Source organism: Epinephelus lanceolatus, chromosome 6, assembly GCF_041903045.1.
Source record: "Epinephelus lanceolatus isolate andai-2023 chromosome 6, ASM4190304v1, whole genome shotgun sequence".
Classification (NCBI taxonomy): domain Eukaryota; kingdom Metazoa; phylum Chordata; class Actinopteri; order Perciformes; family Serranidae; genus Epinephelus; species Epinephelus lanceolatus.
In genome coordinates, this window is record NC_135739.1 from 30,232,144 (window position 1) to 30,259,450 (window position 27,307).

General features: G+C 41.3%; 1 protein-coding gene across 1 annotated transcript in view; it reads right to left on the bottom strand.

The window, feature by feature from the left end:
- Nucleotides 1-27,307, bottom strand: part of cachd1 (cache domain containing 1) — a 117,539-nt gene that overhangs the window by 58,659 nt on the left and 31,573 nt on the right. The window contains exons 2-3 of the mRNA XM_033621949.2: nucleotides 11,901-11,963; nucleotides 3,255-3,403 (exon numbers count right to left, since the gene is read on the bottom strand). Coding sequence (XP_033477840.1) covers nucleotides 3,255-3,403; nucleotides 11,901-11,963 — 212 coding nt within the window. The remainder of the gene's footprint in view (nucleotides 1-3,254; nucleotides 3,404-11,900; nucleotides 11,964-27,307) is intronic.

Below are 27,307 nucleotides of genomic sequence, written 5' to 3' on the forward strand. Positions count from 1 at the left end.
CCCTGTGAACCACCTGATCCCCCTTTAAACTGGCTGACCTGACTGAGACCCCCAGAAGCAGCTGATGCCTGAGACTAATGAAGGACACTCTGAAGTGGACTACAGAGAGCTGAACTCCTGTCCTGATACTGGCATGGATCCTACTAAATCAAGAACATGACATTACTTTTTTTATGACAGTCTACTTTCTTTTCTAAAATATTTTTCTCTCTAACTGTATGCCTTGTTTAACTGCAATGCTTTACAGCGAGATGCAACAAAATTCCTTGGATTGACATGGTTTAACACAGCTGTAGAGTGCTTGAACTTGAAATATTTGCTGATAATGTTTAAACATTTACCATTAGGGCTTGACTGATGGTGAACTTTTGGGGATAATGAAAGCAGTAACCTCTGGGGATGAAGGACGAAGCCAACACTAAAGTGCCAAAAACTACAGCTCTGCTAATCAACGCTGGAGGCTGGTACAAAAAGCAACTCAAACCCAACTAAAATGCCCAACTTTTACAGGGGAAATATACACGTTTACAGTCTGTTCAAAAAAACATTTTGGTCTCTATGGTTAATTCCTTACTCATATGTAACTATATAAGTCACCTATTAAAATTTTAAGGCTTAAAGTCTTAAAGTTCCACATAATTAAAGGTGGGGCTTTGAGTGCCTCCAGCCTCTTGTCCAATTATGGTCCCTTCTGGATTGAAAAATTCAAGATGGCGACAGCCAATATGCCGAAATAGAGACTTCAATATCTGAGTCACAAACCAATGGCTGACATCACAGTGGCTATGTCCGTTATCTTTTTACATTCTGTGTGCTAATACCAGTAGTTGTATTTGAGAATCACAAAAATCAAATAGTCACATAAGCCGATATCCCCCACCCCAAAAAAACACAGCATGCATTAACATTTTAAGCAAGTATCTTTGTCATTTCTATACCATAAGTTCTTATTGCAAATCAGCCAACATACTCACATGCCGATACTTCTGCAATAAGCTGATATCGTCTGAAAAATCAGCACCCCGAAATTACTGGTATGGTTTTTACAATCATTTTAAGAACAACAATGATTCTGTTAATCATAAGTGCCATATTGTTGGCAAATGGACTTGCGTTTCTTGATGACGTTTCGCCTCTCACCCAAGAGGCTTCTTCAGTTCTAACGGACTGATGCGGAGTCACAGGCTTTAAACTCCATGTGGGTGTGCCTGCATCTCAGATTGAAATGCAGGTGGTTCCTGTAATCAGCCAGCTTCCTAGATATTCTTTCGAATTCCCATACCAGTCGAAGGGCATTCTTCATAAAATGATTGGCAACATGTCGGTGAAGATTCTCAGTCATCCAGGTCATGGTAATCATAAGTGCTATATCATAGGCAACTGGACTTGCCTCAGTTTCTTCAAGACTTTTCACCTCTCATCCAAGAGGCTTCTTTAACTCTAACCATCTGCGTTTCAATCTAAGATGCAGGCACACCCACACGAAGTTTAAAGCCTGCGACTCCGCACCAGTCCGTTAGAACTAAAGACACTTCTTGGATGAGAGGCGAAACGTCTTCAAGAGACTAAAGCAAGTCCAGTTGTCTACGATATAGCACTTATGATTACCATGACCTGGATGACTGAGAATCTTCACCGACAATGATTGTGTTATCATTCAAAACTATAGTTCCCATCAGTTTTAGACAAACTGTAACAATATATTTTAATCTAATCCAACCTGGGAGGTTCCTGGTTCTTCAGCTAGCTTCCTTATTGCAGAGTGCTCAAAAAGAGAGAGATCAATAATTCTGCATACTTCTCCTTAAAGTATCTCACGATCCTGCATAAACCCCAAAAATGAAGCAAGAGAACTCCGTGCCTTTTTCCTCCCTGGAGGAAGATCCTTTGAAGTTCAGGGATCTGTCAGACTCGGCTTCAGTTTGGTATGTCGATCCACCCCCCAACACCACCACCACCACCACCACCACCCATGCATCATTCCATCCTTCCTATCCGGGTCTTATATCATTTTTCTCAGCAATTTCTGCCTAAAACTGTCTCTCAAAGCTGTAAATCCATGATTTTAAACCTGGGCTTAGAGTGCACATGTTGGAACATAAATACAACATGTCTGCATGAGAACAACTGTTGAATGTATGTTTAGTATGTTGCGTGCATGAATCGGCTACAGGTGGCCAGTGGCCCTGAGCCAGGCAGCCTCCTCTCTGCACGACTGAAGAAAAGACAGGTGACCTTGCAGCCTGTGAAGTCTGCAGCGCGAAAACTTCAGAGAGCAATAACTGGTTACATCGGCTGATAAAGGGGAGGGAGACAGACAGAAATGGAGAGAGAGGGGATGAAGGGTAGAGACAGCTGCTGCTCTGTAGATTAGAACTGAAAGCAGCTCTCAGCTTTGAACTGTGTTTTCGCCTGCTGGAGTTGGTGATTGGCTGAAAAGCCGGGTCTGCTGCACTATAGGCAGGGGCAATTTTAAACTCTCTTAGTGGAGGACTTAAATCTGGCACATTCAGTCTCACATCCAGTTTCAGGAAAATATACTTTTTTGTCATGTGGGCACCCTTTTCACAAAGAAAACACAATAAAGATAACACACTGAAATTGAATTTTGTGCCATTTTGTCGTGAGAAACATTTCTGTCGCATTTGTGCTGCAAAAGGTTTAGAAGTTTTATAATTTCATGATGAGATCAAAAATCTAGGGAATATAAGTTTATGCCAACACAGCCATCAAATCTCCAGGCTTTCAAAAAAAAAACTTCATTACCCATGAAAAGCTGAATATCTTCCTGCCTTCCTGGGCTCCAAGTACCATAAAACTTTTTTAATGTCAAGGTGCACTGCAGTAAAAGCAACAACTGGCACAACTACTAAATGCTTGAATAGGTTCTGAAATTGGGGCAGAGTTTAAAAACGCTGCCAAGTTTCAGAGCGTGCCAGTGCTGCTCAAGGCTGTAAATGATGTGATGTAATCCAAAGGATGATCATAACATGTTTAAACAAGGGAGCGATGGGGATTTGTGTGTGTAGTTGAAGCACAGAGCAATGTATAGAGAGCAGAGTGCAGGTGCAAACAGTGGGAGGTGGGTTTACAGACAGAGAATAAACCTCCTGCTGAGATGTGTGTGCAAGGGTTATGAGAGAGAAAAAGACAAGAGAAGAGAGAGAGAGAGAGAGAGAGAGAGAGAGAGAGAGAGAGAGAGAGAGAGAGTGTGTGTGTGTGTGTGTGTGTGTGTGTGTGTGTGTGTTACTCACTCCATCATAGATGCAGGTATGGAGCAGCAGTCCTGTATTGCAGTGAGCGGAGAGGTGAGGTGAGCGGTGTACGAGGCCTCCACCACCTGTTTGTTCCTGTTCACCACATCCAGGTAGCGGTTAAACTTTTCACGGATCTTTTTGGCCAACTGCACAAAGGAAACACAGACACATCATTAGTCAAAACACCTGAATTTATTTCTGACATCCTAAAAGTCAGTTTTACTTCAAAAAACCTTTTCTTTCCAGCAGGCACAGCACTGCAGGTCGACCTAATGGGCCTGGACCCCGCTCACTTGTACAACTGGCCCATCAAAAATGACTGGGAGAAGATACATTTTTCTAACTTTTATTTTTAATGATACAAATTAACAGTTAAATACAAAATAAAGAAAAAAAAATCTAAAAAACTAAAAGATAAGATCATAAAACTGGGCTGTCTATGTAGTAGAAAGACACTAACACTCTTGAAATTGGAGCTAAATGACCACAGAAAACAGAGAAAAAGGACTGTCGCCTTGTGTTTTGCTCAAGAGGTAGAAAACCTACAACTATCAGAACACATTGCGCTGCACTGGACCAAGAAATGCTCCCGCTGGTGGGTGACATAATTCAAGCTTGGCCGTTTTTTTCCAAAGGAAACAAAAAGGTGGCCAGCTTGTAACAACCTAAAATTACACTTTAAACTGTGAGCTAAAATATGTTTTTGAAAACATTTTAGACCAGAAATAAACGATGCGGTAATACTCCTGTTCATAACTGATCAGCACTGCCTAGTTTTACTGTTTGATCTCAGTATTTTCAGTCTCAGCTTTTACAATAGAGGAAACAGTATGACGACTGCTTCTTGTTCACAAGTTCTCATATAACAGCCAAACAGTGCACTAAAATATGTCTCTGAGGAAATTTTAGGTGAGAAATAGGCAATACGGTCACAGTTTTACAGTTTGATAGACAGTGAGGAGGGGTGGGTCTCTCTCTTTCTTTTTGTGTCCGTTCTGGTGGGCATACGAAAATGCAGAAGTACTATCTGTAGTTCGACCAACAAACCTAGAGCCAGCGAAACGCATCATCCACAGGATTTGAGCTGAGAGATGAGCAGATAGATCTGGGCGCTGGTAAGATATAGCAAAATTAACCTCAGCTCATTTACACATACTGCCCACATTGTTATGGTACAAAGCTGGACCAATCGCATCAGGCCAAAAACCACTGCAGCTAGCATTCAATCACAAGGAAACGTTTAGCAGCAAGAACAGCCAATCAAAGCACAGTAAGGCAGAACTAGTTGGAACACTCTTTGGAAAAACATTATGTCAAATCAGCTTGTTGGTTTGTAGCTGTGTAGTATGATGTGTGTATCGATGGTGGAGAATACAGATGTTGTAACTGTCTAATATCAAGGCTGCAAATGTATTGAAAATGTTAGGAATAAGATTCAAAAAATGTCATAATCAACCAGTCATTTCTGTTTTAGCCAGACTACCAGTTCAAAACCATCAAAGGAAGGGAAACATTATTAATGTCTGTAATTAAAGGGCCCAGACAACATTACTTAAGCTCGTCCAAAATTGAAATCTTGGCACTGTGCCTGCTTTTCAGGCTAAATGGGAAATTATCTCGCCTCCAGCCTGCTTAAAACGTGCCAAACTAAATTTTAAAGTAGCCAAAATACTACAAGTATTGCACAAAGGATCTACACAAGCGTGCACAGAAGCCTTTTAAAACACTAATCATGTGGTATTGACACCTAATAAAAGTGGTGATTACAAGTTAGGTTTTGTCAATGTGGTTGCAAGGTGTGGCACACCAATAGCACATCTGTGTAAACTGTGCTTTATAAAGGAGAAGTCTTTCGGTTCAAAATTTCTGATTTTGTTTTGTTGGTATTTTTGTAATAAGAGTTATTTTTGTGGCGTGCGTAAAGACACAAACTCTTATAGTGTTTATCTCAATGTTACAATATTTTAGCTGTGTATTTAACTGTATTCTTGCAGGTCATAAAGGTTTTCTTTCAAGCATTTCCATTCATTTGTTCTCTCCCTCCCCTGCTAACTCATTACAGTCGGCTATATGCATATAAATACAGCTGAATACAGAAACTGACCTAGACCAGCTCCTCTCTTATGACATAAAAGCTTTTTCTGTCTGTCGGCTTCACTGTACTTCAGTTGGTGCTTTCTCAATATGTTTCTGGTTTGCTCTCCCACTAGTTTTCTTTCTTTTTTTAAGACCTTAATTTAATTTCTTTGCTGCTTGCTTCTCAAGTGCATTTCCTTCTCCGTCTTTTCGCTGCTTTGCTCTGAAACAAGCTTCCTGTCACTGTGACCTCTGCTTTTTTCTCTATCTTTAAGTTTTGACTATAAATAGCCAACTTCTACATTTTTGCTGCAACAATGACGTGATGGATCTTAGGGTAATGCTAGAACTGTACATTGGTGCAGGCAAAGCACACAGCGCTGTCTCTGTCCTCAGGTTGCCGGAAATTTAACCCCAACTCATAATAACTTAATTTATCCATGGTAATAGTTAATATAGACAGATGTCCAGTTAAACTGCGAAACTGACAAATGTTTCCTCTGTTCTGAATATATAATGTCCACGTGTAAATACACACACACACACACACACACACACACACACACAATTCAATAATCACAAATGAAGCTGAGCAATATCAAAGACGCCCAGAAATCAGGCTGCACTTAGTGTGAAATCCATCAGTGTTAAAAGCAGAGCCGGATGATGGATGTCTGAGGGTGAAGAACAAAAACCACTCTCCATTTCTACACAGCACAACCTTCATCATTTAATAAGAAAATCCAACCTATAATACATCGCAGGGCCAACACAAAGTAAAAGGTGGGAGCAGAGGTGTTGGAAATATTTGTGGAAAAGAACCAGTGCTTAAAACTAGCTCTTATCAATGCTCATGTTATCTTATGTGCAGTGCAGTTATGGAGATATATTGAGAGCCTTGCACAATCCAAATTTTAAATACACCATCAACCATTTGTCTTGCTTCTAAAACAACATTTTCTCTTCATTTAAAGAGAGAAAATGTGCCTTCAAAATGCATGAAAACCGGAGGGCAGGGAGCAGAAAATGGTGTTTCTAAACAAAGGCGAAACAGCTAATTCAATCAGTGTTTACTGGGGTCCTTAATGAAGGACCCTGGACATGCATACATTATACTTTGTTTTTCTACCTCTGAAGGACTGGGTTCTGGTTGAGCACACATCTCACAGTGCTCTTTTAAAATAGGGTTCCAGCTCCTTTGGGGAAACTAATAACCAGCTCTGCAACCGTCTCCTGGGGGACATTAATAATCAGCGCACCACCACCACCAACACCACCACCACCACCACCACCGCTTCACAACAGGTTTCTGTTGTTGCTTTATTTTGCCTTGAAAGGATGTTGTGGGAATTGTGAGAAACTCGCATCCACTTAATCTGAAACATCACATGCATGTTGTCTGTTACAGATTATCCGCTTAACTTGAAAGCTGTCACATGATCCACTGGTTTACTCAAGATCTGCTGAAGAATTAATTACTAGTTAGAGCTTGTTACTTTGGGATTACCTTGACATCTAAAATCTGTGAAATATATGAATGATGGTGTGAGCGCAGAGTCGGGATGTTTTGAGGTGCTATTGTGTAGCTACTTATTAAAAATGTATGTTTACTACATTCAATATGTTAGTTAGTGAGACATGATTGATTTTTACTAGTAACACTTTGTTTCTTCCTGGCATGAGGGGGAAGTCGATACTTTTTTCAATTCAATATCTTTTTAACCTCTTTATTCATTTTAAATCAATCTTCAGAACTCAAGTATTTTATTTTTGCGTGCTGATAAGTTATGATTTGGTTTTCATATTGTTATTTTATTTGTTGGTGCAACATAGGCTTTTGTTCAGCAAATTGATTTGATTCAATACTTTTTTGCCGTTGATCTGAATTCAGATAGTTGCATTAAAGTGTCAGAATACAGCTGTAAATTAAGTTTCTCATGAGGCACACATACAAGGTATGTATGCACTGATGGTTACAATAACACACACACACACACACACACACACAAAAAAGTCAGTGGCAGTGGTCTGAATACTTTCCGAGGCCATTGTAAGTTACCTTCTCAGCCTTGTTGAATACAGAAAAAGGCTTATTTCCACAGTAACTGGAACCCCTTTGTTCACATCCCATAATTACCGGTGCCTGCAAAAAGGCTGCGATTCAAGCCAGGAACAGGGAAACGTACCGCGACCCACTGACCGCTTGTACACCTAATCAGCCGGCCGCTATTCCTATTAGGGGTTTAACAGGGGCCTGAGGCACAGCCCACAATTACTCCTACCCCACCACAACCAACACACACACACACACCAAGACACTAATATGTGCGCTCTCACACACGGACATAAAGTTAAACACACAAACGTGGTCCTCCCCCCCTACATACAGTACTATCCATGCATGGCAGCGTGGCAATTAGCTGCAGCAGACTTTGTATTAAAAAGGAGGAAAATGGGCCAGTGTTCAGCTGAGGAGAGTTTCCATAGCTGGGAGGGGACAGTGAGACAGAGGGAGAAAGTAAGACCTGGCTTTTAACAGAGTGACTTAAGAGAAACCAGAAACTTCGTTGCCGTGCAAGTTAAAGCTTCAGTTACAGGCTGCCACAGTGCAGCCAAAGCAAACCTGCACTGTGCAGATTAACCACACTCTCCAAAACACAGGGCTCCTCTCTCCACTCTCTGACCCATCCGACCAGCTTTTAGGGTTTACAGCACCCAGTGGGGTTGGTTCAGCCGCAGAACTGGAGTGAGTGGAACGGGTGCACCCTGACTTCATGTGTTGGGAGTGTTGAGGTTTGCCAGCCGGCCTTCGACCAGTCACTGGCTGTAGTGTTTATGGTGAGACCGAGGCTTGCATTGGGATGAGGTATATATAAGGATGAGTATAAGAGAGACACTTGGTAACTAAGAAAAGAAACCTGACTGCACATGTCCCTCTTCTCCTTGGATCTTTGTTACTGAGTAAGTGCATTTCCACTGGTGAGAAGAGGATGTGCTGCTTCCAATGACTGCCAGAAAGGTTTATTATGCTTCCACACTGCTGAGTTTGTTTGCTCTGATGATGGTGAGGTGAACTCGTCAACATGATTTGATAAAATAGGAAATGTCTTTCAGTACTAAATGGAAAAAAAACTCCTGCTCACAAGTCCGTTGTGAAAAGCAGTGTCCCGTAACAATGGAGGAAATGTCACGGTAAAAGCATGATCAAAAGAGAACACCATGATACCAACATGAGAGGAATCTACCGGTTTTGAAAAAGCTCAATGCTCTTGTGTGGAATGAACTAAAAAAATGCGCAGTACAACAACATAAATTATTACAGCTGAATACCACAAATTGTTCATTTAATATCAAGCTGATGCTGTTGACTGTTCGCAGAATTTCATATTATGTGTTGAGAAAAATAACATATATTTAGATTTATAAGGCAAAATCAGAGATGTTTAGTACTGACCAAATCTGCATATTGTAAGAATTAGTGGTCTTATGCCTACAACTGATATCCTCAATGAAGGAGTAAATGCAGTAAACAGATAAAATGGTGAACACAACATGTCAGCAGTGTAGACCTGAAAAAAGGGGGAAATAATAGAAAATGTAATTTCTCACTTGAATGGAACCATTTCTGGTTGTCCTTTCCCTTCCACTTCTTAAATGTCACCTTGTGAAGAGTTTATCTACCTGGGCTGTGAGTGACAGCTGCAACACTCCCTCACACACAAAGATAGAGCAGTATACTGAACTGATGTAGCGCTATTTATTAATTCAGCTGAACTACTTCTATGGGCTCAAAATGTCCTTTTCTGTGAGTTCAGTAAGTAAAGCACCAGGTACTACCACTCCTATGAGGATGTAAATATGGATGAGTTGATTACTTCTATATGAAACATCTAACATTTGTCAAGTATGCACTTTTCAGAGCGATCGCCCTTAGTTTGAGAACGTCATGTCAACCTCTAGAATTTGTGAAAAGGTGATTTTTAAAAGTACTTAACAGGGAAAAGGCCTCACCGAGATCAAAATGATCTTTTGCAGGATTGACCTGGCCAAGTTAGCAGTGTGATTTAACATTCAAGGGTACGCTCAGACCCAGAGTTGTCTTGCTTTGTTCCGAATCAGGGACTCATTACAAAGTTGCATAATGACCTAGAGTTGGTTCGTGTTCTCACGGCAGCATTTACAAGCGGACCAGATCAAATGCCTGCGTGGGAAAGCTGCTTTTGATTGGTCAGAATTTCACTGTGGGAAAAATCCAGGAGGTAGAAAAAAATGTTAAGGAAGAGTACACCTCCAAGATAAATGCAACACTTTCTAATGTCACAATGGAGGAACAACTACACAGGTTGATTAAAGCCCTGGTCATCGTGGACTATATTTCTGTCGTCATTGTTCATTTTAGGTAACCATACAGTCATTTTAGGTAAACTATACAGTTTGAAAATGAGGTGCGCTTGGTGCACACCTTGGAGCACACCTGAGTTGCTGTGTTCACACCTGCCCAAACACACACTGCTCTTAGGAGATAAACAAACTTGAGTCCGACTGAACCGAACCAAACGGGGCAGGTGTGAAAGCACCCTACTTGTTAGTATCCCATGTTGATCTGCTCCCTCAGTACTGGAGCCCAAGGATTGTTTCAGCTCTGTGAAGCCTGATCTATATTTAAGTCTTTATTATAACTCATAGCACTGTGGGATATTACTTGTTAAAACAACCCATTGCTAAGACACACCATCACATGTAGCGCTGACCCGAATCGATGTCCAAATCAGTATTCAAATGCTTAAATTTTTGTTTTGGTGGTGGAGGAAATTGGAAATAGGTGGCAAGTAGTTGCAAGTGTTATTAACTTAAAAAAACATTGCTTGCAATAGTCCACCTTCCACGCTCTCTTCTGTCTTTTTATCACTCTCTCTCACACATACACGCAGCAGCACTAGGTCCTACTAAAGTTGTCACTGTTGCAGGTGGTTGATTATTGTACACTAATATGATTGTGACATTTACTCTCTCCCAAGTCGTGTCACGTCCATTTGAAGCTTTTAATATTCGCAGGTAGTTATAAGTGAAGCTTTGAAGCCCCTAAAATGGTATTCAAGAGAGTCCTAACTGCATGCATGTGAATGGTGACCTGGCATGAAAATATTAGCAGCCAGCAGTTTCAATTCAAGATATCCACTGGGTTAAACAATAGAATAGACTGGAACAGACTCAACCACAGAGACAGAAAGAAGGGAGCGCTTGTGTCATTAGAACGGGACAGATGTCTGCGCATCTCTCTGAATAATGAATTTCCTGAGGAGAAACTCATCTTCGGGGCCAGTGGCTCTTCTCTGGAGCGCCTTGCCCTCTCTCCCTCGCTGCAGACCCACTCCTCCTAATTGAGTCTCACTTTGGCTCACGGACACAGCCCCTCTGCCCAGAGAGAGTACGTAAGCCAACTATGCCAGAGCTGTCATCTGAATTAGTTGGCGTGTGACTCAGAAGGGTTGCAGCTAGAATGTATGGGCACTCTATGAGCTTTCAAAGTATTCCAGCCAGGACGTGAAGTCAGCGCTGCTCTGGGACTAGCACTTATTAACATACAATTGATCCATGTGATGCCAGTTCAAAATCTGAGACTTAGTACTGTAGCTGAGGTTTCTGTGAAAGGAAATTCTTTCAGACCTGTATCCACAAAGTGAGACTTGCACAACAGGTTACAATTATTATAATGAACTCTCTGTAGCCTGGAAACACCAGGGGTTGTATAAACATTATTTTTTGTGCAGGTTAGCAAGGAAAAGGCTACGTCTCTATTGAGAGGAAGAAACAGCAACGCTTTAAGGCCAATTTGGATCTGCCTCTGGAATAGTAAATAGCTGCAAGGTGAAAGTTATTATATATTTCACACACATGCACTGACACAGATGGATACGCTGATGAAAACACAGAAGCACGGTCACAGGAGAAATGCAAACAAACATCCACCTGTCTGTTCTTGCTAGTGGCTGTTTACCAGTCTGGTGTTTACCGTCACTCTTCCAAGATCCCTGACGCATGAGTAGACACACACACACATATGCCATGCCCTGCACACAATCATGTTTGACTTGACCCAAGATACCAGAAATTCTGAGCATAGTGTTTTTTCCATTCCAGGGCCAAAATGGCACACATACACTTTGACTTGTGGATTTTGGTTTTCAAAAAGATGCCGTTCTCTCCTTCAAGGCGTCTTATTCTGTCTGACTGCAGCTCTGCACTCACATTGTGAGCAGAGGAAGAGAGAGAGATGGAGAGACAGCTCATAGACAAGTGGAAAAACAGACAGAGAACTTCAAAGCCAATGAGACAGCAGCCGCAGAATTTTAATAAACCCCCTTTTTCCTCTGATGGCGAGTGTGAGTGTGTCTGCTCAATGCTGCTGAATTGAACACTACACAAGACCACAAACAGACACCAACCGTGGTACATGCATGCACAAACAGGCAGGTACACACACACACTCTCTCTCTCTCTCTCACACACACACACACACACACACACACACACACACAGAGGAAAGGAGAAGCCTTTGTTACTCACCTGCTGCACTTCTGTTTCCCCGTTTGATGTCTTCTCAGTATACACAAACGAGTTGAAAATCCTCTGTGGGGAGACAGCAAGAGAAAGAAGCAGAGACGATGAGGTTAGATCAGGAGGAATGCAGAAGATTCGGATCCAATAACTGAAAAATATCTCCTGAGGAAGAATATTGGCAGAGCTCCTTTATAGAGATAGATTTTTGTTGCAGGTGTTGCAGAGCAGAGACCTTTTGTTATCAACGTTCTGGGATTACATCGACAAAAACTGTCAAAATTGTGGATCGGTGAAAAGACGCTGAATGCAAAAGTACTTTCCCGCTGGGAATGTACAAACTATTGCATTATTATTATCACAAGGTTACCAAAGAGTTCAAACATTTACACCTCTTTATGTTCTGTACCATAACTGCACTTCCTCACTTTAAAGAGAATACAGTCAGACTAAAAGCTTTTAGTGGCTACATGCCATTCGTGCCAATTAAGCAGACCAGCTATAATGAAGCTGCCACCAGGTCTCTGCATTGAACTTTGAGTGCAGAACAAAATGTGTCTATTTTAATGTGTATCACATAGTACATGTCAGATTCTCATTCTTGTTTAATCTTTCGCACATTTTTTTCCTGATCACGTTCTCCTGTATTTTATTGAGGCTTCTGAGCTCTTTTATGGCATTTTGTGTTCAGCAACAATATTACATACACTGATGAATTTGATATGTTTGACTTAAAAAAAAAAGTAGTCTTTGCAGAATGTTGATTAATTCAATCATCAAAGTATTATGGAAAGAAAATGCTCCAGGTTGTCATGGCAATCACAACACCTGCATTTCAAGAAAGTGTGAATGATACCATTTCCTGTCCTGACTGTTAAAAAGTCGAACATAAGCCCCTCTCCCACTGGACAGTAAAACACCAACACCCACTAACATCTGGCTTTTTCTTTCATTTAATGGTAAAGGTTACAATCAGCATTCACTACCAGGTCAAATGACTCTGCAGTAGTGACGGGTATTTATCTGCTCTGGCGCTGATCGGCAGTGATGGAAATAGTACATCCAGGTGGACATGCCAATTTTAGCCCCTTTGTAGATGCCATGAAATCACAGGCAGTGACAAATACCGTCTGTATTCAAAGTCCAAGCAGGGCTCAAACATGAGTCAACATTTAGTTGGAGTTTGAGAGAGACTAAATAAGAGATATGAAAAAAGTAACAACCGTAACATTTTCCCTGGCCTTCATGTCAGGCAATAGAAAAGCAGTCTTTTGGTATTATTATTTGGTATTTTGGTATTTTGGGTATTAAACATTTTATGTTTTACACATAACATAAAACATCTGTATGTCACACTTGACCAATTTCTTCCAGGGTAATATGACTTGGTGCAGACAAGCTACTTATATGGGTTAAAAAAAAGTGATGGTATCAACCTTGATTTCACAATCTGCATTTCAGTGTGACCTCGTCAGCCAGTGGTTTTAGAGTTACGTGTACAAACCTGACAGGGAAACAGTTCATCACAATCTAGTTAAATTTATCCACATAAATGACCTTTAAAAACTAACACTGAGACAGACATGATCTTTAGTGCTGAAGAGAAATTCAGTCAAGAAGATCACACATCACTGCTGGTGTTCTGTCAATGTGTCTTGTTGGCTTACAAGTAACTACTTTAAGTAATAACAGGTTCAAGTAGAGTCATGCAAGGTATTCCAAATTCAGCACAAATAGCTGCTCAGTAATGTCTTCAATTTTCACATGAGCCTTTTTGATTTAGCCTGAATGATTCAGCTCACAGGAGATCTACTGTTGAAGTACAATAGTAGGTCAAAGACCACTGGACTGAAGTGAAGACATTTTTAGCATGAGGGACCAAATACCTTCAACGATTTGTAGAAAGTTCAGCGGGTTAAACCAAATTATCACCATTACTCTATGGAGAAAATCCAAAGTTCAAACAGGGCATCCAATATTACTGCTGAATAAACTGGGCCAAGTATAACTAAATGAACGAAATCAAACAAAACCACACATTTACAGTGCTTTTTCATTGGCACCTATGGCTGTGCCGAACCAAACCATTTTGCATTGACTTGCCTTTCCATAACCAGTTTGAATGTGTTGCGTTGTGCTAAGTGAACCACCTCTTGAGTTGGGTCAAAGCGCGCCCAACCGCCTCCAAGCTGGTCACAATGACATCAGATGGGCTTCGTGAACATTCAGTGACGTTTTTCAAGCAATAAACGGCAGGCTAGAAGCCAGGAAAAGTCGTAACAATGGCCTGAAGATTCATGATAAGTAGCTGGCTTCCAATGACCACTGCACAGTGAGTGCAATAGAGGGCAGTGCTGAAAAGGGTGCTACTTTTCGACATCTTCGACTCAAGACCAGCTTGTCATCAGTAAAGTCACGCTTTCAAATGGGTAGTCCTGTTGTAGTTGTATGGGGATTCAAATCCCTGCTGCACTGAGGCGACTCACTGAGTCTAACCAAGTCAAACCAAGTCAGCACAGGGCCATAAGTCTCTCATGGCAATGACATTTTTACTTGTGAAGCACAGGTGTAATTAACAACATTAGCATTAATACATTCCATTCAGGTGTTTCAGGACCTTGTAGTGTTTGTTTTGGCTCACTGATGTTGATATTAAATTAGTTACACTTATGCTTCTCCTGCTATGACAAGTCAAAATGCAGTGAGACAGTTTTTTAAAAGGAAACCAAGCATATAAAATTTACAACATCATGGCATAACACACAAGAAATAAACTAAATATATTTACAAGTCCCCAGTGTTGTGGGTGGTGTTATATTATGATGGTGCCTAATAAAATACTGTCTGACTACAGGTAATTAATGATCAACACTGACTCAGATGGAAGAGTCTTGATTGTAGATCCAGAGCGAGGCAGACATTAGTAGTGATGGATTTCTCAGCTCAGACAGGTGCATGTGGAGCCATTTTATTACTGCTCCAGAGAGAATGATAAACCTGGTTATCTGCCAAAACAACCAACCCATAGACCCAGACAGTAATGTTCTGTCATTTACATCAGTTTCTGGGTCAAGGAGGAAAATGCGTCACCTGTCTGAATCTGGAGGTCAGCCATGACACAAAATGAAGGTTTTCATGAGCCCCTAATCACAAGGTGATGTTAAATTTCCCTGCTCACCTTCCAGCCTGAAACATTTTAATAGTCCCTGATTTATATTGTTAAGTGAATATGAAGCAGAGTGCTACATTAAGGCATGGAGAAAATGAGTCCTGGTGTGACCTCAGCCTTAACACATGCTGAGAGAGCCAGAGAAACACATTTTAAGAGCTGCCTGAATAGCACACATACATGAACACACACAGCTTCTTTCAAAGGGTCTCCTGAGTCCCATCAGCGAAACATTTTCTCTCTTTCTCACACACACTATTTCCAAACGCAGGCAGCAGTACTACGTGGCAGCTACAAAGTGAGGAAAACTAATGTTTGTGTTGAGGCGGCAGGTAGGCAGGTGTTACACTGTAAGCCGACCCACTGCACACATACAACCTTAAATTACCTGGTTCCACACTGCAACCATTTCCTGCCGCCTGTCTACACCTTTTGTTGAGACACATTCCAGAGGACACCAATTACCAAGAATGCACCACATCCAGACTTGGAGCTCATTCACTATGGTTTGTTATTGCAACGGTGTGGATACACCTTTATACCCTTTAACGGATCTCTACAAAGCATAACAAAACAAAGTGGTTTCACTGGTTTCACACAGTTAAAGGGCAAGGTGAGCAGTTTCTTCTAGATACTGTCAGGCTGTTTTCATGCACTGCTCATACGTTTTTCAACAAAAAGTAAGTTTATGTGAACCCGCATACTGGGGAAGGCTGAGATCACTTGACCAATGTGATGACAGGAATAAAGAAGTAAGCAGGCTGGGAAGGTGGTTGGGTCACAAAACACAGGACTTTCCCCCAGCACTTTCCCGAGGAGACTGGGGTTCGCAACCATTTGAACTTGGGAGTCATTTTAAGGTATGTTGTCACCATGCTTCTTTTTCTTAACCTAACTACAATAATTTTTCTTGCCTAAACCTAAAGACACCCAACCATGTTGCTTTCCCTACACCTAACCTCCATAACTTTTCATTAAGTACTTGATTTTACCTTAAGTACATAACATCATTTGCGGGGCTCTAATTCTTAAGGTATCAGACGAACGCTTTATGACGATACCTTGATATTGTAGCCTTCAAAAGATCAGAGGGTTCAGATTTTATACCAGGATGTCTTGAAATATATTGATTTTCCCTCTGACACTTGCAAAGAAACATAACTATGGATTATTTTCACTATTTGATTAATCTCTTGGTCCGTAAAACATCCGATAACAGTGGAAAATATTACAATTTCTTGTTCTTTTGTCTGACATACAAAGCAAAACCCTGTGGTGGATGAATTAACTAAGAGCCCCACTTGTGTAAAAGTACAGATATCTAGGGTTAGATAAAGAGAAAATGACTTCAATAGAAGTTTAAGTCACCTATTAGAATATGACTTGAGTTTAAAAGTATTTGATGATTATTGTGCTAAAGTATCAAAAGTAGTTTTGATATTAAATGTAAAAAGTATTTTAAGTAGACGTACAATTAAATGCTGTTAATAAAAAGGAAGCGGTCATAAGCATGAGGTTTATTTCTTCTTAACATGTACAAAACTTTAAAAATGGACTTGAAGAAAAATTAGGTGTTTGTCACAACTTAAAGGACTTACAAAATCCAGATTTTCCTTCCCTCCCATTTCTTCCTTCCTTCCGCCTTTCCTTCCATATTTTGTTGTTAAGTAACTAGTTTGCTTAGGGGAAATGTATTGGAGTAAAAGTATACATTTTATTTAGGAAATTAAGTGGGTAAAAGTGAAAGTGGACAGAAATTAAGTATTTTTACCTTGTTACATTACACCACAGACAACACCCACAGGTATCCAGGTTAGTAGAATGCAAGATAGCATTTGTTTACATTTGACAAGCTTAGACCAATACAATGTTGGCTATTTCTTGTTTGAAAATGGACTTAAATGATTAATATATTATCAAAAAAGTTGCCGACCAAACAAAAACACACAGAGACACAAAGAGGCAAATAAACAGCAGCAGCAACACTGCAAAATCTCTTTATAATTCTGTCTTCTGGTACATAATTAGGCCATTCAGTTAGCGCTCTTCCAGATTAAGTGTCAAATGTTATTTCTAAAAATTTAATTATGTCTAATATGGCCTATAGAAGCAGGCTGGCATAAATACAAACAGAGCTAACTGTCAATCTACCTTCAGCAGAAATTTAACAAAGTGCTCAGTTTTAATCCTGATGGTCTAAATTGAGTCAGCGGCTGTCTTGCTTTAGAATGTTTTCCTTTCATTTTACAGAGGCATGAAACTAACAGAGAAGTGCCATGCAAACGGTTTCATTATGTTATCATGACACACACACACACACACACACACACACACACACACACACACAGCTGCATATTTCACTACTGAGTTATTTACAAAGTGCAAAACCAAGCCCAGACAGTCTACTGTTCCACACCCTTCTTGGTGGAAAAAAAGAGAAGGTCCAAGATTCTGAACTGTCAAATAAACACGAACAAGCACACACAAACAGAGCTTCCACTACTTAGCAGGAGCCATGTGCTCTCAAAACACTCCACTAACAAAAGGGAGGGAAAATGGGGGGAGAGAGAGAAATACACACTTGAATGGAGAAACACTTTGTTTCCATTAAGCCAGCAATTCTGAAAAATTGGGAACAAATCCTGAGGAGAGAGAAAACTCCTGTTGTTGATTAGCCACAGGTTAGATGTCTTTCCCCCAGTGCCTCGAGTGTTTGTTGTTGGAGCTGCTTTGCGGTTTTCACAGCTATGGAGCAGCCGGGGAGGAATGCTCAGCTCTGAAATCCGAGAGGCCTGAGGCTGCCTGGGCCACCGTGAGCCTGTGGCCTCCCCTGACCCATAATCAAACACTGAAATGTACACAGACACGTTCACACCAGTGGAGAGGCGCATACAGACAACTACACCATGTAAGGGGAATTCATATAGGTGATACTATGAGGAAAAACAACACTTAAATTCTCCAGTGGATGTCCAGCACATGATGGGAAATCATATAGGAATTCTGTGGAAGTATTCTGGTAGAAATCTGACTTTGTAAGTGTGGGGTTTGTTTCCAAGAAATTATGTATAAAAGAAATGCCATGACAGACACTGGACACAATATACTATACCATATAACGGAATGCAATGATTTGCAAATTCCTTTTGTCCTACATTCAATTGAATGCAGTACAAAGACAAGATATTTAATATTCAAACTGATAAAATGTATTGTTTTGGGGGCAGGGGGAACTAAAGACTGGGAAAGTTGTGGAAAGCCCCAAAAACACCCAAACATTCCACAGGCTAATTGGTAAAAGGTGATAGTATCATGACTGGGTATGAAAAGGTCATCCCCAAAAGGCCCTGTCATTCACAAGAAAAGGTTCACCATTTTCTGAAAAACTGTGTAGGCAGTCAAACACCACCAGCTTCTCAGGGCCTGAGCTCATCTGAGATGGACTGACACAAAGTAGTAGAGAAGTAGAGAAGTGTGCTGTGGTCTGACAAGTCCACATTTCAGACTGTTTTTTTTAAATCATAGACGTCATGTCCTCCAGGCTAAAGAGGAGAAGGACCATCCAGATTGTCACCAGCACAAAGTTCAAAGCCAGCATCTGTCATGGTATAAAGGTGTGCAAGGTCCCATGGCATCATGGGTAACTTTCACATTTGTGAAGGTATTATGAATGCTGAAAGATACACACAGGTTTTGAAACAACATACGCTGCCATCCAGAAGAGGTGTTTTCAGGGACGTTCCTCTGTATTCCAGCAGCACAATGCCAAACAACATTCTGCACGTGTTACATCAGTGTGGCTTCATAGTAAAAGAGTGCAGGTACTTGACCGGCCTGTCTGCAGTCCAGACCTGTCTCTTTTGAAAATGTGTGACTCATTATGTAGCGCAAAATACAGCAAGACAGGTCATGGCATTGTTGGGCAACTGGAGTAAAAATGGAAAAGAATTAGCCTGAGTGTCAGACTGAAGCTCCCAGAACCTTCAGTCTGACATGGCTTCCATTGAAGGCGATTTACAAGGGGGAGGGAATTTGATTTTTTCCCTAACCAATCAGTAGAGATCGACGACTCACCCAGAATCTGACGTCATTAGTATCCATGCCTCGGGGGTGCCGAAAAGAAGCGAGCATTGCCCGTTTAAAATGTCTCCGTCGTCGTGCACGCCCAGCTGCAGCGCCGTTAAATCCAGTTTAGCAGCTTCCTTAATTTGGTCCTCCATTAACGCGAGTAGTGGCGAAATACCTCGATAGCATCGTCAATGTGGTCTGTAGGATCTGTAGCGGTCGCCATTGTTGCTATCCTCACCAGTTACCCACCAGCGTACAGCTTGACATCAGCGTGGTGCTGATTGGCTAATCGCTAGACCCCTGGCGTTCATTGGTTCGTCCAGCGTTTGGACGAGATAAATTGCAAATTCATTGAAGTATGCCAGACCAGAGATGCAAGCCTACTCAGTTGAGTGGGCGGGGTCTATGGTCTGGAACCAGGCTAGAAAAGAATTTCACTTTCAAAACTTCAACGATAAGTGCCCTCAGTTCAGTGTTGTTTGAAGTAAAGGTGATGTAACACAGTGGTAAACATGCCCCTGTCCCAACTTTTTTGGAACATGGTGCAGGCATCAAACTCAGAATGAGAGTATATTTGCAAGAAACAATCAAGTTTATCAGTTTGAACAATTAATACTTTGTACTGTCTTCAATTAAATATAAATCAAACACGATTTGCAAAACATTGCACTCTGTTTTTCGTCTAACCAAGTGGTTCCCAACTTGTGGGTCGCAGGTCCATTCTGAATGAACCGCAAGCGATTTGCAAATGTGTCAAGTTTGTAAAACACACACTTAATTTTTAAGTACAGTGAATTTTCAGCACAGAGCATTTATCTTTAAGTGCCGTTTCCTGACGTAGAGTGAGTGGCTAACTGACACTACTGCTTGAGAGAGACAGTAAACTAGCTCGAACACATGGCCAAATGCAAAGATGACGCCTAATGTATTAAACTGTGTGGACCTTGAACTAATGACTAAGGAGAAATCTGGACCCTGTGGCTGGACCAGTTGGGAACCACTGGTATAACCCATAAGAACAGCAGGAAACAACCATATTTTCCTGCGGATTCATCTAAATCAGCAACATGTTGAAGCCTTTGCTTCATGTATCAAGCTGTGGAATAAATCATTCTGTAGCAACAGCATGTCAAGCGTGTGTACGGGAGCGTTCCGTTTGGATGACTAATGAACCAAAGTTACAAACAAGTCCTAACAGCTCTTAACGGAATATCCAAAATGTGTTGAAGTCAAAAAGATGTGATGCACAGTCCTACCAATGGTGTCGCGCTACTCCACTGATCAACAGGTGGCGCAAACATGCCAAGATATGCTGCAATGCGCCAACAAAGGCAGGGGAGATGACTGCAAGCTAGTAAACATGGATGTAAACAATACCAGATTTTAAATAAATAAAATCAGCTCTGCAGATGTTTCATGATGAAAGAAATCCACTTGCTTGTTTGTTAGACCTCAAGTGTACACACACAATGCGTTGTGGTGACTAACAATGAATGTAAATATGACTTTTGTTTGTTTACAGGAAAACTCCACAGGGCCCCTTTAAAATAAAACATCTAACTGGATCCAAATCCAGGCAGCTTTCTCAACACTAAGCTCCCAAGAAATGCAGTCGGACTCCTGCCCATTGATCACAGAGCGCCGGCCTTTGTCTCATTAGGCCACTTTTTAAATCCACCCACCTTGAGGTTAATCCTGACCACAGACGGGTGGTTCACATGAATGACTAAATCTCAGTAGCAGCTCAAACTGCGAGTTACAGTTTTCTGAATTCTGCTGCATGTATTAGAGGAGCTGACTTATGATTTAAACTCTTTCCAGGCTTTATCCAGACAACTTGACCTGCTCCCCTCTCAATTATAGGAAAATAGGAGGATTAAGATGGAGCAGATTTACACATCACAAGAGAACTATTGCAATCCTGCTTCAGTGCATGCCGTTAGATTGCACTGTTGATGCGTAGAGTCCCAAGCACAACTCTCCCTTTATCATTTTGTTTCTCTCTCTTGGCCTCCCAATCCTTTTTGTACCCTGTTGTAGCAGCTAAACCATGGGAACCCTCCATGTATAAGGCATCCATTTAATTGGGCCTGCCTCTTCAGCTCTTCTGTCTGGCTCTCTTGGGGATGCTATAAACTACCCCAAGAGGCTCTTCTCCTTTAAAGAGACTCTTCTGTTCTTAGTGAGGCGGAGAATAAAATCCAGACACATGACAGACAATACCGACCCAAAGACGGGGGGAGACTTTGAGAGTCACTTGTATGTTTTTAGGGGGACAACACATGGAGAGATCGGCACAGAGATGTGCAGTGGAAGAGAAGAAGTGAAGGGAAAAATGGAGCAGACTGTGGAGAGGTGAAGGCAAGAGCGAGGAAGGAAAGAAAAAAGGAAGGCAGGAAGAGAGGAAGTGGAGGCCAACTGGGCTGACTTGGGAACACACCTATTAGCAATTCTCCCATCATCAAAGGGCAGAGAGGAGCCGTGAGCCACACTAATTTGGAATTGGACTGAAGAACGTGCACACACAAAAACGTACCCGCACGCTCGCGAGCACACACACCCATTAATCCTGTCTTTAGGGCTTGTTGATCAGTGGTCCAAGGTTGATCTGTGAAACCACTGCAGGGCAAAATGGGAGCATGGGCACACCACAAATGTGTGTGCGAGCGAGTCAAAGTGCCAATGCTGTGTGCTGCACATGAACGTGAAGCTCATCGACTGCTTATCTGTCACTACAGGCTTCTCATTGAAGGAAATGTCTGTGAACATCTCGCACACACACACACATTTCACATCCACACATTAGGCTGCAGTGTAGATGTTTTGGAGCTGTAGAGCCTGAGAGATTGGTTTCCATACAACTGACAGATAAAAGCCCAAAGCCCAAGGGAGAGTAACTGCTGCTTCCTCCATGCTGCTGGTATACAGCTCAGCCTCCCTCCTTCCTTCACTGCTTTATCCCCCCCTTGGCTTTTCCTCTCTCCCTCCTTCCCTCCTTCCCTGCCCCCAGCCAACTCTCCGCTCATTGCACTACAAAGAGCTGGAGCTGGGGATGCGGCATCAGAGCTTTGCCTCTGATGTGCGTGTGTGTTGTATTTTTTTTTTTACTTTTTTTCCTAGACCCTTTGCCATGTCTCCATCCCCAACCTCGCCCTCCCATCTCGATTTTTTTTTCTGAGCACTACAAAGCAGAGTCAGGAAACAGGCACCTGGGAGTGGAAAAGCGAGCGAGAGAGAACACAGTTTCGCAATACAACAAAAAAAGTCTGAAATAATTGCACCTGCAGTTTACAGCGCCGTAACACACAGACCGGAACAACACAAGAAAAGAGCATTTGTATTCATTCATTTTTCTGTGGGGATGAACCTGGCGAACTCACCTAGAAAACCCAGAAACGCTTTAAAAATGATTCACTGTGTTTCCTATCAATTATAACTATGCACAACACAACCTCAGCCCAGCTGGAAAGCAACATGCCACTTTGGTTACGGTGAATCTTTTCACTGGGCTTAACCATTATTTCTCTTTGAGTCACGCCAGGAGGAAGTTACAGCGATAAAAGCATGGCGTGTGATTCTCTTTTAATTAGTGTGACATATAGATGAGACTGTTGTAAGGTTACAGGTTTTGAAAATGAGACTGACGCACATTTTTTAGGGCTGAAACCAAGTGGCCAAAAAGCAATTAATGCATATTTATGTTTGTCATACTAAAGCTATTGGTGAAGTTGTTTTATATCAGTCTATAAATGATGGGAGAACAACATTTTAATAAGGTTCCAAAGCGATGAACACATTCTTTAAAGTCTAACCCAGCCAAACGACACATGGTGGCATCATCTGGCCCCAAGAGATGAGAATCAATTCAGTGCCCTGCTTCTCAGCAGCAAGAATCATACTCTTTGACCTTGTTTAAAACTGGTTTTAAAATGCATCTTGGGCATTCAGATCACGAGTCGACACCACAAAATAAAAATATGAACAACCACCAAGGCACACTGTGATCTGATCACTCAAACTACTTGCCAAAGTGGTCTGGGATGCATTTGACAACATATCTTTTGTAGTGTAAACGTTAATGCTTCCCCAACAAGGATGTAAAAGGAACATACGTCATCAATGCAGGACATGGTGCTTGTTTTGATGCATTCTTTTGCAAGTCGCAAATGACTTTGTCCTGCCAATATCGTTGAAATAAACTACATGTAAATATTTCTTAAAACATTTTTGTTTTCTTAGCTAGCCTGTGTGAAACAAATGTGGCTGACTGCAGTAAAAACTGCCCTTTGACCTTCAGTGACTACACAGCAACGAAATGTGAACACAAGTGGTCAGCTAGACACTTTGGAAACACATAGCAGACACAGGTGTGAGAGGCGATGAGCCTCGACTATCTGATTGTGTTCAGATCATTAAAAACTCATTGTAAAGCATAAAGCAGGTTTGTTAGCTTTTGTAGGGTAACTGGCATGACACTTGCTTAAAAAACTATTGTGACATAATCTTTATTGTTGGCTACAGATTTCAGGGAAAATATAATGTATTCTCTTTAAAATCTCACCAAAGAATGATTGCTTACTTAAAGGAATGGTTTGGATTTTTTGAATTGGAGTTGTATGAGGTACTTATCTATAGTCAGTGTATTTCATACAGTGGATGGCCGTCACCATGCTCCTAGTTTGGAGAAGCAGGCTGAGTTCAATATGGAAGCTAAATACTGTACTGCTATGGAGGGGGGCAGCAGCAAAACATATTTAAGCCAACTAAAAGAAGTCCCACCTACTAAAAAACATTTCTAACAGTATTAGTGTATGCTATGTTGAAAGTATCTTCACCACTTTACCTTCCCGTTGGACAGTCTGTTCTGACGAGAAAGCAGTTAACGGCTTCAGTTCCCCATCTATGCTCTCGTCAAAGCCACCAGGCTCCATTGACAAAAACAGTCCTTTTAGCTCACTGAACACAAGAGCTTTTGATCTACTGCTGCCTCGATCAGTTAGTTAGTTTGTGTTACTGTGTGAGTTTCGTGAATCTGAACGAGCCCTTTTAAATGCCAAAGTCACAAAATAACACAAACAAAATAACTGTTAGAGGCAGCAGTAGACCAGCCACTTCGGTGTTCAGTAATGTAAAAATCACTGTTTTTCTCAATGGAGTCTGGCTTTGAAAAGAGTGATATAAAAGCTTCATTTATCCTGTTGGAAATCCCTGTCTGACAGTAAGGTAAAGCAGTGAAAATATTCTAAATATAGTGTACTTCAACTGATAGATTTGTTTTTAGGTGGTTAAAACACCATTTTTGCTAACCCCACCACAGCATAAGATAATTCAGTTTCCATATCGGACTTCAGCCTGCTTCTCTAAACTGGGTGCATGCTGACCACCATCTACTGTACGTAATGTATGTGCTGTGGATAAGTAACCCACACAACCCCACTTCTAAAAATCTGAACTATCCCTTTAACGCACAAAAACTTCAGTGCATATTTCCAAAGCATTAGTGACTACAGAATGAATCTAAACAACACCATAAAGAAGCACCATAAAAAGAGGAGAAGAAGGGAGGAGGGGTTAAGCATGGAGACATGTCAAATGTGGATCTCTAAATGTCACTATAACGGCCATAGAGAAACCAAACCCTTGCTAATTAAGTGCGTCTCCATTTCAACCCAGTGGAGCAGGTTTGCTAATTAAATGACTGGCTGTCAGTGTCTGCCAACTGCTTGCCGCTGCATTTATAGGGTGCTGGGGGTCAATTTAATTTGTGTGAATCTAACTAACGGACAAAGTGAAGCAACGGCTCCAAAAGCCCCGGCCCACACACTGTGCTAGTCTGGGGAGTGCATGTTTGTGTGCAGCATGCTAGTCAAAGGCTCGGGGCATCACGGTTAGCTCTGATTTACTGTGCTCCATTTTCAATCCTTTACTCGAGTGTTTGTGCTTGTGGACGCTCACGTGCACGTGAGAAATAGGGAGGGTTGCTGCCACATGCAGAAATGATTTCTAGCTTTTATATCTTCATAAAAACTTGGTTGTCATAGTAACGTGACTTAAAGCTGTAATGGATAAAACAGTTCAATGTTCTTTTTAAAGGCAAAGACTGAACCCCAGGCTGCACTGCTTCACAGAAACAATATCACACTTTCCGGCCTGATGTCCGTCGTGAATCCCCCGCCTTCATACCACACTCTCATACTGCTACTGCTCAACTACTACCACACTGATTTCAGTCACAGTAACACTGAGAGATTAAATAAAATGACAGGATCTTTGTAATCAATCACAGAATTGGATGTAGTTATGTGAAATCCTGAAGTAATCACATTTAGTTGCGTACTCTGGAGAAAAGCACTGCCAGATTTGTGAATTGCCTGAAAATCTTGAACAAGTTACAAAGATATAGCTAAGCGCATTGCAATTCAGTGGGCCCTGATCCAAGCAGTAAGGGTGTGGTGGTTATAGCCTGCTGTCACAGCATTCAGCTTTGGGACATTAAGTGAAGACTGGGAACCTTTTCAACATAAAGTCCAGGACCTTGGACCAATGTGTCACACTCACCACATATGATGGCTTTTCAATGTGGAGCAGCTTATTAAAAAAGCAATGTTTTCAAACATTTTCTACCAGAATCCTGAATTCTTTTTCTCAATCATTGCCTGAAATGGTTTCACGCCTTCTTAATGCCTTCTTTAAAGAGGAGCAGTAACAGTAGGCTATTTATTTAACTCAGGTCAACAATATATTGATCAGTATCTTCAGCAGGGGCATAGCCCCAAATTCTGGACCCTATACATGCAGTCGCTCACTTGGCTCTAAGCTGCATTTAGTGCAGGGGCGGACTAAACCATTTTGCACCTTAAAGGGGTGAGAGGGGCCTCAGGGAGCTTCCACAATTCCACAATTTATTTTTTAAACAAAGCTCAGTCTTTCAACCATTTTTTTCAGCCAGTTTAATTTAGTATTTAGTTATGTCACTAATTACTTTGAAATAACAAACGCCGAACAAAGCCAAACTTTTCTTTAAAGACTTTACGAGGGCCTCCCTCCCATTGGAGCCCTGGGTAATTAGTCCCACTTTTCCTTCCACTGTGACGCTTCTGGATCTTCAGCTAAATACATGGATGAAGCTGTCAGAAAAGGCAACAGGGAAAAAGACCTGGGGTTGGTAATGTATTTGAGTGTTTTTGAAATATTCTTTGATAGTGGAAACCATAATTCAAGGACCCCAACTTTAATAGAGATATATTTAAAATGAGCCCAAATACAAAAACACAAACGTATATGTGGATGGTAGAAGTATGATTTTTGGTACAAAATTTCTTTCCGCTCCTCTTCTGGCAGCAACAGTTATCTTTATTACTGATTAATCTGGCGATAAATTTTCTTCATAAATGATTTAGTCTACAACAGACACAAAAACAGTCAAAAATATCCACCATAGCATCCTACAACATAGAACAAAGTTTTTTTTTGTGTGTGTGACCAACAAAATCTAGCTTACTATGATGTAAAACGAACATTGTAATATTTGAGAACGTGGACATGTTCAAATGTTTGGCATTTTAGCCTGAACCAAAATGTTTGTCAAGCCTTTTTTTTTTTTTTTTTGGGGGGGGGGGTATTTTATTGCTGAAATCAATAATATTTAATACTTTATTTTTGCTTGTCAAATTTATTGAGCTACCAATCCCAGAAACTCAAAATCGATGATGCTCTCAAGAATGGTTCAACAAAACAGATCCCGCAACTTATCAAAAAACACACCTCAAAATCTCAAGATGTCTTAAAATGACTTTAAAAGTCATAGCAGTAACACATCACCAACTGTAATCAGCTCCCTATAGAGAGGAAAGACAGACCTACAGTACACAAGTGCTTTAAACTCACGTTTACAGATGCCTTGGATATTATTTCAGCCAAATGCACTACAGAGAGCAAAGACCTCTAACTGGACTTTCTTTATCTCCCTCTCACTCATTCAACCAGCGTCTCGTCCAGGCCAATTCGGTGGGAGGGTGAAGCCTGTCAGCTATCGGGTGCTGAGGTTCTGAAATAACAAGACCCCCTTTTGTCCAAACAGCATCAGGGCCAAGAGAGAGAGAGTGTCACCGCCATCCAGATCCTAACAGCCTCCCCACCACCCCCTACACCTACCCGAGAGGCTCTCGGTCTCGGCCTG